Source organism: Pan troglodytes, chromosome 9 (assembly GCF_028858775.2).
Source record: "Pan troglodytes isolate AG18354 chromosome 9, NHGRI_mPanTro3-v2.0_pri, whole genome shotgun sequence".
NCBI classification, from domain to species: domain Eukaryota; kingdom Metazoa; phylum Chordata; class Mammalia; order Primates; family Hominidae; genus Pan; species Pan troglodytes.
Genome location: NC_072407.2, coordinates 97,122,748 through 97,136,056, shown reverse-complemented (window position 1 = coordinate 97,136,056; position 13,309 = coordinate 97,122,748). Strand labels below are relative to the sequence as shown.

General features: G+C 43.7%; 1 protein-coding gene across 1 annotated transcript; it reads right to left on the bottom strand.

Annotated features, from left to right (window-relative positions):
- Positions 1 to 1,627: 1,627 nt before the first annotated feature.
- On the bottom strand, positions 1,628 to 3,148 carry KDM4E (lysine demethylase 4E). The gene has a single exon (XM_522155.7). It carries the CDS (start codon positions 3,146 to 3,148, stop codon positions 1,628 to 1,630), a length of 1,521 nt encoding a protein of 506 aa, XP_522155.4.
- Positions 3,149 to 13,309: the final 10,161 nt, after the last annotated feature.

Sequence of the window (13,309 nt, the reverse complement as noted above, 5' to 3'; positions counted from 1 at the left end):
ATAGCTGGAGCAGGAGGAAGAGAGAGGGGGAAGGTCGTACACACTTTTAAACAACCAGATCCTCCTAGAACTGTATCACAAGAATAGCACTATGGAGATAGTGCTAAATCATTCATGACAAACCACCCCCATGATCCAGTCATCTCCCACCAGGCCCCACCTCCAACATTAGAGATTAAAATTTCACATGAGATTTGGGCAGAAACACATATCCAAACCATACTGGTGACTTTAATGTTCCTATTTTTAATCTGTTTCTTTAAACTTGTCTTATACTATGTCGAACTTGAATATTCATGACTGCTATAATTTCATTGTGAAATTTAGTATTTTGCATTGTGAAGATCCATGCTATGTACCTTTGGTCTCAATTCAGGTTTGCCTGATATTAAGATCTGTAAATCTACTTTTATGTTTGTTCTTTGCTTGGTATAGTTTCCCCATTCTTTTATCTCAATCACTTTTCTAAATCACTTTCTTTTTGATATATCTATTTTATATTATTCTAATTTAAAAAACATGCACTAAGACTTTTATTTTCTTTGGAGATATACATTAGAGACAGCAAATTTAGTTAACATCAGTATAGTTACAAAATACCTCTGAAGCCATAAGTGGCTAAGTAACTCAGTTGGTCAAAAGGTCTAGTTTGTACATGAGCAGTGGATGGTGGCCTAGGATAAAGGGCATGTTGCAATTGAAGGATTGTGGGAAGCCCTGAACCTTACTGGAGTTGTAGCAATGTCCAGTGGAATCCAGAGTCAGAGACATAGAGGACCAGATGAGAAATAAAAATGAGAGGCTCAGTCAGATTCTCAGCATCATCCAATGTGGGCCTAAATTACAATGGAATCTGGACCCATAGCACTATAAGGGAGGTATCCTAAGGAGGACATCAGAAACAAGTGCTGTCCATGGCATCTGGCCATGGTGAAGGCCACAGGCAAATATGTGGAGTAGACAGAGAATCCCTGAGAGGTACTACAACATCCTATGGCAACCTTTGGGGAGGGGACTTCTGTGGCCTCTGGGAGCCCTGGTTGTCACAGTTGGAGACAGCATCTGGGGGCCTTGGAAATGTGTCAGTTACTGCAGGTAAAGAATCTTCACTGAGGAGAGACCCAGGCTACAATTGTCTTTGGCAGGAATCTTCTCTGATCCTGGGGTTGGAATAAGAGAGACACTGACATTTGTCACCATATTCCATAGCCATGGATCCAGAGGATTGATCATGTATTGGAGTAAAATATCCCTAAACCCAAGTGTCTTTAGCCCCAGCAGATGAGTCAGGAGCCCAGGAGATTCTGGAAAACTTAGTTGGAGTCAGAACCCTAGAGCCGTAAAAGTGGTCCATTGCTACAACCTTGCCCATGTTCACCAGACAAGTGTCCCTGGTGAACTTAATCAGTTCCAGTCCCCACCAGTGTCCCTGGAAAACTTAAAGGCACAATGACATTGGGAGGAGTCATGCAGACAACATCAGGGAGATTACTAGTAGTGCTGTTGAGGGATAGCAGGCACGGGCCAGGGTGCATGGTTTCATCACGATCCAGTGGGGGCCCCAGGAGTTGAAGATCAGGGACACAGCAGCAGCCAGAAGCCTTGGCAAGATGCGGAAGGCCACCACTCAAAGGGACAGATTAGTCATCAAATCATTGGCAAGCGGGAGCTGAGGCCTGCGGCCTTGAGCTCTACTCCTTGTACCCATTAAAAGGCGCCTCTTGGATGCAGGCTGAACAGTTGGCTCCTCAGTCCCCAGTTCTCGAGTACAACAACCATGACCACGACCACGACCACGACTGCAACCTCGACCTCGGCCTTGACCACGACCACGACCAGAATGCCAGCTTCCAGTGGAAGGGAGAAGAACCCTGGCTGACATCCCCAGGGTAAGTGACTGGGTCTGGGTATGATATGCAGAGCTTTGGAATGCGGATCCAGGCACAGCATCAGTGCCACAGCCTTTTGGGTTGTAACAGTGCCCTGGGGACACAGGCTGTGTGGGACACTGGGCTGTGAGGTTTGGGAGAAGCCTCAGGCCCAGAGCAGCTCTTCTAAGTACTATATCATCTCTCCAGTTGCTCAGCTCTTGGCTTTCTGCAACCCTGGGCTCTGTGTGATCCACAATGGCCAAGTCTTGCCTGTGTTTCCAGAGCTCATAACTCTCGGGTTGCACAATGCGCACAAAGGGGTCCATGGAAAAGGTCACTGTCGACTCCCCACAGCTACACTGAGAGGCCATTTTGCCATAATCAATCCATCGTGGAGTGGCAAAATTAATGGCTTCTGCGCAGTTGAAGCCGTGATTGAAGCCAGCATGGTAGCCATAGGGAAAGGTCACCATGAACTCTCCAGCCTCCTGAGTCATGCAATTGAAGGGAATCCCATTTTCCTTGAGAACTGTAGGCGAGATGAGGGCCACTTTGTGCCGCAGGAAGGCCTCACAGCCCCGAGAAATGTCCGGGAAGAGCTCCCTGGCCAGGCGTTCCAGGTGCTGACCATGTTCTGGGGGTACCACGTACCAAGTTTTGGGGTCCCCAAAGTGCAGGTAGTTGATGCTGTAAAGGTCCATGTCCTCCGTGTGCCAAGCAAACGTGGTCTTCCACATGCCGAAGTACAGGTAGGGTGTGTTGACACCCTCGATGACAACCCCACATTCCTGCTCCAGCAGGTCCAGAATTGTTCCCAGGTGTCCTAGGTTCCATTGTTTAGTGCTTTCTTCAAATAAGGAGCTGCTAATATCAGCACCATAAATTGGTGGATTACCGGGGTGGCTTTTCCAGTATCGTTGCTCCAAATCTGCAAAATTCTGGTGTGGTGGAGTCTGATATTTTTTACTGTTTGCCAAGCGGCGATACTTCCCCACGGTCATGGCTTTCTTCTTTTTATGGTATTGAGTAAACACACCTGCCTGCCCAGAGGTCACCTGCTGGAGGGGAGTGGCTATTAAGATGTCTTCGATATCATCATACATCTGTCTGGCTTTCCATTCCTTGGGTGGAATTACCTTGGCAAGGCCAGCTTGATGTGCGCCTTGGGACTCCATGTAAGCAACATATTTGTTGAAATCTGTAAATTCTTCCATGGTTGGGTAAAAAGTCATGATGGTATGACTTGTGTTCTGGGGACTGGAGTGCACAGACTTCATGGCTGCACACAAGAAGCAGCTGACTCCCAAGTTCTTGGGTGTCCTCTAGATGCCTGAGAGTTCTGGGGAGTAATTTCTTTTCTCCCCTTTGTTTTTCAAAATACTTTGGTTTATCTGTGAGACAGTAATTCACACTTGGACTTTTGAACAAGTGAGATCTTTCACAGGCTTTCTGACTCCCCAGGGGGACTCCACTCTAGTCAGTATACTTTTTTCTGAAGAAGTAGAGTATGTCCCAGCTCTGTGAGTTTCCTCAGTTGGGGGTGTCACTGTGAGGCTTCTCCTGATTCTCAGGCTTGGGTGCACTAGTAGCAGCTAGTGTCCCACTGTACCTGGGGGTCTCTTCCAGGAAGTCGAAACAATACACCTAAACAACAACAACAAAAGATACAGAATATTCATATTTTTTAAATAAGTATATAACCAGACAAAAGAAATATGCAGCTAGCATTAAGCTAAGCTAAAACATATGCTAACATCAGGATATGTTAACATTGTCAGGCCTCTGAGCCCAAGCTAAGCCATCATATCCCCAGTGACCTGCACATACACATCCAGATGGCCTGAAGCAACTGAAGATCCACAAAAGAAGTGAAAATAGCCTTAAATGATGACATTCCACCATTGTGATTTGCTTCTGCCCCACCCTAACTGATTAATGTACTTTGTAATCTCCCCAACCCTTACGAAGTTTCTTTATAATCTCCCCCACCCTTAAGAAGTTTCTCTGTAATTCCCCCAACCCTCGAGAATGTACTTTGTGAGATCCACCCCCGCCCCCAAAACATTGCTCTTAACTCCACCACCTATCCCAAAACCTGTAAGAACTAATGATAATACCACCACCCTTTGCTGACTCTCTTTTTGGACTCAGCCCGCCTGCACCCAGGAGAAATAAACAGCCTTGTTGCTCACACAAAGCCTCTTTGGGGGTCTCTTCACACGGACACGTGAGACATTTCGTGCCGAAGACCTGGGTCAGCGGGACTCCTTTGGGAGACCAGTCCCCTGTCCTCACCCTCACTCTCTGAAGAGATCCACATATGACCTCCAGTCCTCAGACCAACCAGCCCAAGGAACATCTCACTGATTTTAAATCGGGCAAGCAGCCTCTTTTTACTCTCTTCTCCAACCTCTCTCACTATCCCTCAACCTCTTTCTCCTTTCAATCTTGGCGCCACCCTTCAATCTCTCTCTTCTCTTAATTTCAATTCCTTTTATTTTCTGGTAGAGACAAAGGAGACACATTTTATCCATGGACCCAAAACTCCGGCGCCAGTCACGGGCTCGGGAAGGCAGCCTTCCCTTGGTGTTTAATCATTGTGGGGATGTGTCTCTGATTATTCACCCATGTTCCATTGGTGTCTGATCTCCGCATTCACCCACATTATCATTCACCCACATTCTCCTGATGGCAAATCAACTGTGGGGACAGCTGCTTTGGCTGCTCCCCTACGTTGCAGCTCAGGGCTGCTCCCCACCCCCCTTCTCCGTGTCTCTACCCTTATTTTTTAAACTTGCCTCCTTCACTATGGGCAACCTTCCACCCTCCATTCCTCCTTCTTCTCCCTTAGCCTGTGTTCTCAAGAACTTAAAACCTCTTCAACTCTCACCTGACCCAAAATCTAAGCATCTTATTTTCTTCTGCAACACCGCCTGGCCCCAATACAAACTCAACAATGGTTCTAAATGGCCAGAAAATGGCACTTTTGATTTCTCCATCCTACGAGACCTAGACAATTTTTGTTGAAAAATGGGCAAAAATGGTCTGAGGTGCCCGACATCCAGGCATTCTTTTATACATTGGTCCCTCCCTAGTCTCTGCTCCCAAAGAGACTTGTCTCAAATCTTTTTTCTTTCTCTCCTGTCTGTTCCTTCAGTCTCCACCCCAAGCTCTGAGTCCTTTGAATCCTTCTTTTCTACAGACTCATCTGACCTCTCCCCTCCTCCCCAGGCTGCTCCTTGCCAGGCCAAGCCAAGTCCCAATTCTTCCTCAGCCTCTGCTCCCCCACCCTATAATCCTGTTTCCCTTGCCTCCATAACTGTTGTGGGTATTGACAGCCAAGCTTCTAAACCTCTTAAAACTCCCCAACTCTGGTGCCAACTTGGACAACATTCTTTAATGCACTCATTTTTAGTTATCCCCACCTGCCCAGCTCCCTTATTAGGTCGAGACATTTTAACTCAATTATCTGCTTCCCTCACTATTCCTGGGCTACAGCCACACCTCATTGCTGCCTTTTCCCTCAGTTCAAAGCCTCCTTCGCATCCTCCCCTTGTATCTCCCCACCTTAACCCACAAGTATGGGATACCTCTACTGCCTCCTTGTCAACCGATCATGCACCCCTTACCATCTCAGTAAAACCTAATCACCCTTACTCCACTCAACACCAATATCCCAACCCGCAGCAGGCTTTAAAAGGATTAAAGCCTGTTATCACTCGCCTGTTACAGCATGGCCTTTTAAAGCCTATAAACTCTCCTTACAATTCCCCCATTTTACCTGTCGAAAACCAGACAAGTCTTACAGGTTAGTTCAGGATCTGTACCTTATCAACCAAATTGTTTTGCCTATCTACCCCGTGGTGCCAAACCCATATACTCTCCTGTCCTAAATAACTCTCTCCACAACCCATTATTCTGTTCTGGATCTCAAACATGCTTTCTTTACTATTCCTTTTCACCCTTCATCCCAGCCTCTCTTCGCTTTCACTTGGACTGACCCTGACACCCATCAGGCTCAGCAAATTACCTGGGCTGTACTGCCACAAGGCTTCACGGACAGCCCCCTTTACTTCAGTCAAGCCCAAATTTCTTCCTCATCTGTTACCTATCTCGGCATAATTCTCAGGAAAACACACGTGCTCTCCCTCCTCATTGTGTCCAGCTAATCTCCAAAACCCCAATCCCTTCTACAAAACAACTCCTTTCCTTCCTCGGCATGATTAGGTACTTCCACCTTTGGATACCTAGCTTTACCATCCTGACTAAACCATGATATAAACTCACAAAAGCAAACCTAGCTGATCCCACAGATCCTAAATCCTTTCGCCACTCCTTTCTGTTCCTTAAAAACAGCCCTAGAAACTGCCCCCACACTAGCTCTCCCTAACTCATCCCAACCCTTTTCATTACACACAGCCAAAGTGCAGGGCTGTGCGGTCGGATTTCTTACACAAGAGCCAGGACCGCACCCTGTAGCCTTCTGTCCAAACAACTTGACCTTACTGTTTTAGCCTAGCCCTCATGTCTGTGTGTGGTGGCTGCTGCTGCCCTAATACTTTTAGAGGCCCTCAAAATCACAAACTATGCTCAACTCACTCCCTACAGTTCTCATAACTTCCAAAATCTATTTTCTTCCTCACACCTGACACATACACTTTCTGCTCCCCAGCTCCTTTGGCTGTACTGACTCTTTGTTGAGTCTCCCACAGTTACCATTGTTCCTGGCCAGGACTTCAATCCAGCCTCCCACATTATTCTGGATACCACACCTGACCCCCATGACTGTATCTCTCTGATCCACCTGGCATTCACTCTATTTCCCCATATTTCCTTCTTTCCTGTTCCTCACCCTAATCACACTTGGTTTATTGATGGCAGTTCCACCAGGCATAATCACCACACACCAGCAAAGGCAGGCTATGCTTATAGTATCTTCCACATCTAGCATTGAGGCTACTGCTCTGCCCCCCTCAACTACCTCTCAGCAAGCTGAACTCATTGCCTTAACTCGAGCCCTCACTCTTGCAAAGGAATTACACGTCAATATTTATACTGACTCTAAATATGCCTTCCATATCCTGCACCACCATGCTATTATACGGGCTGAAAGAGGTTTCCTCACTATGCAAGGGTCCTCCATCATTAATGCCTCCTTAATAAAAACTCTTCTCAAGGCCTAGCATTCCAACTTCTATCCCTCACGGCAGTTTTTCTCCTTCTTATCTGGCCACTCCCACCTACTCCCCCACTAAAACTTCCACCTATCAATCTCTTCCTACACAAAGCAAATGGTTCTTAGACCAAGGAAAATATCTCCTTCCAGCCTCACAGGCCCATTCTATTCTGTTGTCATTTCATAACCTCTTCCATGTAGGTTACAAGCCGCTAGCCCATCTCTTAGAACCTCTCATTTCCTTTCCATCCTGGAAATCTATCCTCAAGGAAATAACTTCTCAGTGTTCCATCTGCTATTCTACTACTCCTCAGGGAGTGTTCAGGCCCCCTCCCTTCCCTACACATCAAGCTCGAGGATTTGCCCCCACCTAGGACTGGCAAATTAGCTTTACTCAGTGTGCCCCGAGTCAGATAACTAAAATACCTCTTAGTCTAGGTAGACACTTTCACTGGATAGGTAGAGGCCTTTCCTGCAGGATCTGAGAAGGCCACCACAGTCATTTCTTCCCTTCTATAAGACATAATTCCTCAGTTTAGCCTTCCCACCTCTATACAGTCTGATAACAGACCAGCCTTTATTAGTCAAATCAGCCAAGCAGTTTTTCAGGCTCTTGGTATTCAGTGAAACCTTTATATCCCTTACGGTCCTCAGTCTTCAGGAAAGGTAGAACGGACTAATGGTCTTTTAAAAACACACCTCACCAAGCTTAGCCACCAACTTTAAAAGGACTGGACAATACTTTTACCTCTTGCCCTTCTCAGAATTAGAGCCTGTCCTCAAGATACTACAGGGTACAGTCCATTTGAACTTTTATATGGATGCACTTTCTTGCTCAGCCCCAATCTCGTCCCAGACACCAGTCCTCTAGGCAACTATCTTCCAGTCCTCCAGCAGGCTAGACAGGAAATTCGCCAGGCTGCTAATCTTCTCTTGCCTACTCCAGATCCCCAGCCATATGAAGACACCCTAGCTGGACGATCAGTTCTTGTTAAGAATCTGACCCCTCAAACTCTACAACCTTGATGGACTGGACCCTACTTAGTCATCTATAGTACCCCAACTGCCGTCCACCTGCAGGATCCTCCCCACTGGGTTCACCATTCCAGGATAAAGCTGTGTCTGTTGGACAGCCAGCCTAATCTCTCCTCTTCCTCCCGGAAGTCACAAGTACTCTCCCCTACTTCCCTTAAACTCACTCGTATTTCTGAAGAACAGTAATAACCCTTATGAGCCTAATACATCCCTTCATTCTATTAGGTCTCTTCATCCTTACCCTACTTTTTACAACAGGGCTTTATGCAGTCACCCCCACTACTTGGACTGAGCCCCAAAAAATAGTCATCCCTACTATCTTCTTTCTAGTCATAGTCCTATTCACTGTTCTCAACTACTCATAAATGCCCTACTCTTGTTTACACTGCTGGTTTACACTGTTTCTCCAAGCCATCACAGCTGATATCTCCTGGTGCTATCCCCAAACCGCCACTCTTAACTCCCTCTTAAAGTAAATAAATCTTTGCTGGCAGGGCTATGCTGAACCTCCTTGGGCACTCTCTAATTGGATGTCCTGGGTCCTCCCAATTCTTAGTCCTTTAATACCTGTTTTTCTCCTTCTCTTATTCGGACCTTGTGTCTTCTGTTTAGTTTCTCAATTCATAAAAAACTGCATCCAGACCATCACCAATCATTCTATACAACAAATGCTCCTTCTAACAACCCCACAATATCACCCCTTACCCCAATATCTTTCTTCAGTTTAATCTCTCCCACTCTAGGTTCCCACGCCATCCCTAATCCTGCTCGAAGCAGCCCTGAGAAACATCTCCCATTATCTCTCCATGCCACCCCCCAAAATTTTCACCGTCCCAACACTTTACCACTATTTTGTTTTATTTTTCTTATTATCAGAAGACAGGAATTTCAGGCCTCTGAGCCCAAGCTAAGCCATCATATCCCCAGTGACCTGCACGTATACACCCAGATGGCCTGAAGCAACTGAAGATCCACAAAAGTGAAAATAGCCTTAACTAATGACATTCCACCATTGTGATTTGTTTCTGCCCCACCCTAATTGATCAATGTACTTTGTAATCTCCCCCACCCTTGAGGAAGTTTTTTATAATCTCCCCCACCCTTGAGAATGTACTTTGTGAGATCCACCCCCTGCCCCCAAAACATTGCTCTTAACTCCACCGCCTATCCCAAAACCTGTAAGAACTAATGATAATCCCACCACCCTTTGCTGATTCTCTTTTCGTACTCAGCCCGCCTGCACCCAGGTGAAATAAACAGCCTTGTTGCTCACACAAAGCCTGTTTGGGGGTCTCTTCACACGGTCACATGAGACAAACATCAGGTCAAATCATAAAACAGAAAAAGAGCAGCATCAAACTAAAATGAAAAATGATCAAGTTTGAAAATGAATAAATTGAGCACTCCATTCAAGAAACTGGATGCATTAACATCAATAGAAACAATGAAAATAAATTCATAAGAAGAAACCATTGCAAAAGGAAACAGAACACCCAACAGGAATGACAAAGAATGAAAACTGAGTTTTCAAAAAACATGATGAGAAGTAAAAAGCCATCGGCATGAAGATAAATGAAAGTACAAACAAAAACACATTGAGGTAAGAAACAAGCAGCATAGCTAAAAATCTGGTGGAGATGTTTTACAATATTTAACAAAATCTTAGAACAAATTGATGATAATAAGGTTCTCAATAGGACAAATATCCAAAAGTGCTCCGACAGAGAAATAAAACGACCTACCTTCGGTCAAAAACTCACAATTCCATATGAAAATACTTCAGGACCCAAAGAGAAGGTTTCCTGTTGGTAGCTAAACTCCAAATAAAGCCCCACGTTCCAAAGACCCTGGCTTTATACCTGGGCAACACCCTAATCCAATCAGGGCCCAGCTAATGTAATCACTGGGCTTGGTCCAGATTAGGCATCCCACCCGTCCAAGCCCCTCCCTTTCATTTTGCATTTTAAACCAATCTGAAAACGAAGCTAAGTAGTTAAAAATCAAGGAATGGAAAAAGGCAACCCTGACAAATACCAAACAAAAGAAAACTAAAGCAGCTATATTAACATCCAATGTAGTTATAGAATTAAAAAGGCACATTTTACAGTTATTGAATAGAAAAATTCACCAGAATAGTACAGTGATGAACTTTATGACCCTACGCATAGCACTGACACATGGAAAGCCAGGACTGAGAGTTGTTGTAAAGTCAGACAGTAAAATATGCAATTGTGATGTAGTTTTTAATTTTTTTAGCATTATTCTTTCAGAAACCAATAGAGCAGAGTAGAAAATTAATAATGTTATAATAATATGTACAAGCTTAAGAACTTTGAGGAACAAAATTGCAACAATTAAAAAGCAAATGGAAAATGCTTCTCAGTACACAAGAAACATTTATAATAGATAAATTTACCAATACAGGACTACAAAGTAAATATCAAATTAAAATCCCATAGAATGCATATACAGAAAACAATCTTGACCAAAATGAAATGAAATTGAAAGTCAACAATACAAAAGCTGAATCCAACCATATTTATTTGAAAATTTATATTCACATTTCTAAAATCCTATTGATCTTCAGGTTGCACTCAAGCAGCGAGTAAAAATGAAACAAAACAAAAATATGCAAAAGAAAATGAAATATAAAAATGATCATGGATAAATAAGCAAAAGGGAAAATGTATACTGAAATAGAAATGATTAATAAAACTAAAATCTGATACTTTTAAATAAAAAATAAGTAGCAGTATTGATAACAAAGCACTTGCTAGGCCTAGGCAAGTGATATACAGACAAAGCCCAAAGCATTAGCAGTAGTGAAAAATAAAAACTTGGTAAATACACACAGTCAAAAATGGGGTTACTTTGAGGGGCACAAGGAAAACAACTTCCAACGGCCAAATCTCCAAGCCGAGCAAGAAAATATATAAATTGAATTATAATCCAAGCATGAAATAAATATGAGTTTGTACTGATGTAAATTAAAAATTAAATTAACAAATAGCTGAGAAGTGACAAAATTCTTTTTCATAAGAATTCTAAATGAATTAGGCCAGGCACAATTAGGCTGGGCGAGGTGGCTCATGCCTGTAATCCTAGCACTTTGGGAGGACGAGATATCGGCCTCCAGAGATTGGAATGACTTGAGGTCAGGAGTTTGAGGCCAGCCTGGCCAATATGGTGAAACCACATCTCTGATAAATATACAAAAATTAGCCGGGCATGGTGGCACATGCCTGTAATCCCAGCTACTCAGGAGGCTGAGGCTGAGGCAAGAGAATCACTGGAAGAGGTTGCAGTGAGCTGAGATTGTGCCATTGCACCCCAGCCTGGGTGACAGAGCGAGACTGTCTAAAAAAAAAATTCTAAATGGATTAAATTAATTAAAATTGAGAGCCTTACTAAAATTCTGTGGGGGCAATTAAGGAAGGCTAGTATTAAGGGGAGGGGTGGCTTGCTATAATTTTAATTTACAAAATATATGTGAGTTTGTCCATTTCTGTGCATTTTCTTCTTTTTTTTTTTCTAAGACAGAGTCGTGCTCTGTCGCCCAGGCTGGAGTGCAGTGGTGTGATCTCAGCTCACTGCAACCTCTGCCTTCTAGGTTCAAGCAATTCTTCTGCCTCAGCCTCCCAAGTAGCTGGGACTACAAGCGTGCACCACGACGCCCAGCTAATTTTTGTATTTTTAGTAGAGACAGGGTTTCACCATGTTGATCAGGCTGGTCTCAAACTCCTGACCTCAAGTTATCTGCCCACCTTGGCCTCCCAAAGTGCTGGGATTACAGGCATGAGCCACTGCGCCTGGCCACTGCTGTGCATTTTCAATGTTAACATAAATCTAAGCAACTGTCACTCTCACTTGTGTTATTTAGATGGTCTAACTGCTTCTTCTGCCTACACACTCTCCACAGAGCAACCAAGCTGATTATTTAAATGTATAAATCACATTTCGTCAACTGCTGTTTAAAACTTCCAGTGCCTTCTCATTTCAAGTTGAACACACACCAAATAATGTACTTCACGTGAGACTCAGGGCCCTACATGCTTTGCCCCCTGTCTCTCTCCCTCTCTCCCCCTTTCTGTCTATGCCCCTGTCTATGCCCCAGGCACAAATGAGCTTCTCTGTATTCCTGGAAAAACAAAATCACTAAGTTCCATGGTAGGTCTGTTGCACTTGCTGTTCCCTGAAGGTGGGAAACTCTACCCTGGACCTCCCAATTTTGTCAGTTTGATCCCAAAAAGGTTTCTTGTTTGGTGAAGCCTTCCAGGACCTGCAATTCCATCAGCCCCTCCCTATTCTGCTCTGTCATCCAGTCCTGCTTTAAGTTTCTGCACAGCACACATTCCTGATTGAAACTGTCTTGTTCACTTACTGGGGACTTGTTTATTGGGCTGAGTCAATGAATTAACAATGTCAAATAGACCTATAGCTTTGAAACGCCAGTGGAGTTTGGCTATTTTGGCTTATGTTTCCCTCTTATCTAAACTTGCTCAACAGAGAATTTTAAACTTTCAGGGAAAGTGCATCTTTATATTTTCAGAGTTTTCGAATCAATTTCTAGTTTTATTTCATGGTAATTATACTGCATGTTCTCACTTATAAGTGGGAGCTAAATTATGAGAACTCATAGACACAAAGAAGGGAACAACAGACCCTGGGGTCTACTTGAGGGTGGAGGGTGTAGGAAGAGGGAGAGGAGCAAATATATATATATACACACACACACACACACACATATATATATATACACACATATATATACACATATATATACACACATATATACACATATATATACACATATATATACACATATATATACACATATATACACACACACACATATATATATACACACATATATATACACATATATATACACATATATATACACATATATATACACATATATATACACATATATATACACATATATACACACACACACACGCACATATATATATAGTACTAAGCTTAGTACCTAGGTGTTTAAATAATCTGTACAACAAACCCCCATAACATGAGTTTACCTATATAAAAAAGCTGCACATGTACCCTTGAACCTAAAATGAAAGTTTTGTTTTTTTTTCTAAAAAGAATGTTTGGCCAGGTGCAGTGGCTCATGCCTGTAATCCCAGCACTCTGGGGGTTCAAGACAGGCAGATCACCTGAGGTCAGGAGTTCGAGACCAGCCTGGGCAACATGGCGAAATTCCATC

Bases quoted from the DNA above. Each gene is read 5' to 3' on its own strand.
- KDM4E (XM_522155.7), bottom strand. From the start codon at position 3,148: ATGAAGTCTGTGCACTCCAGTCCCCAGAACACAAGTCATACCATCATG.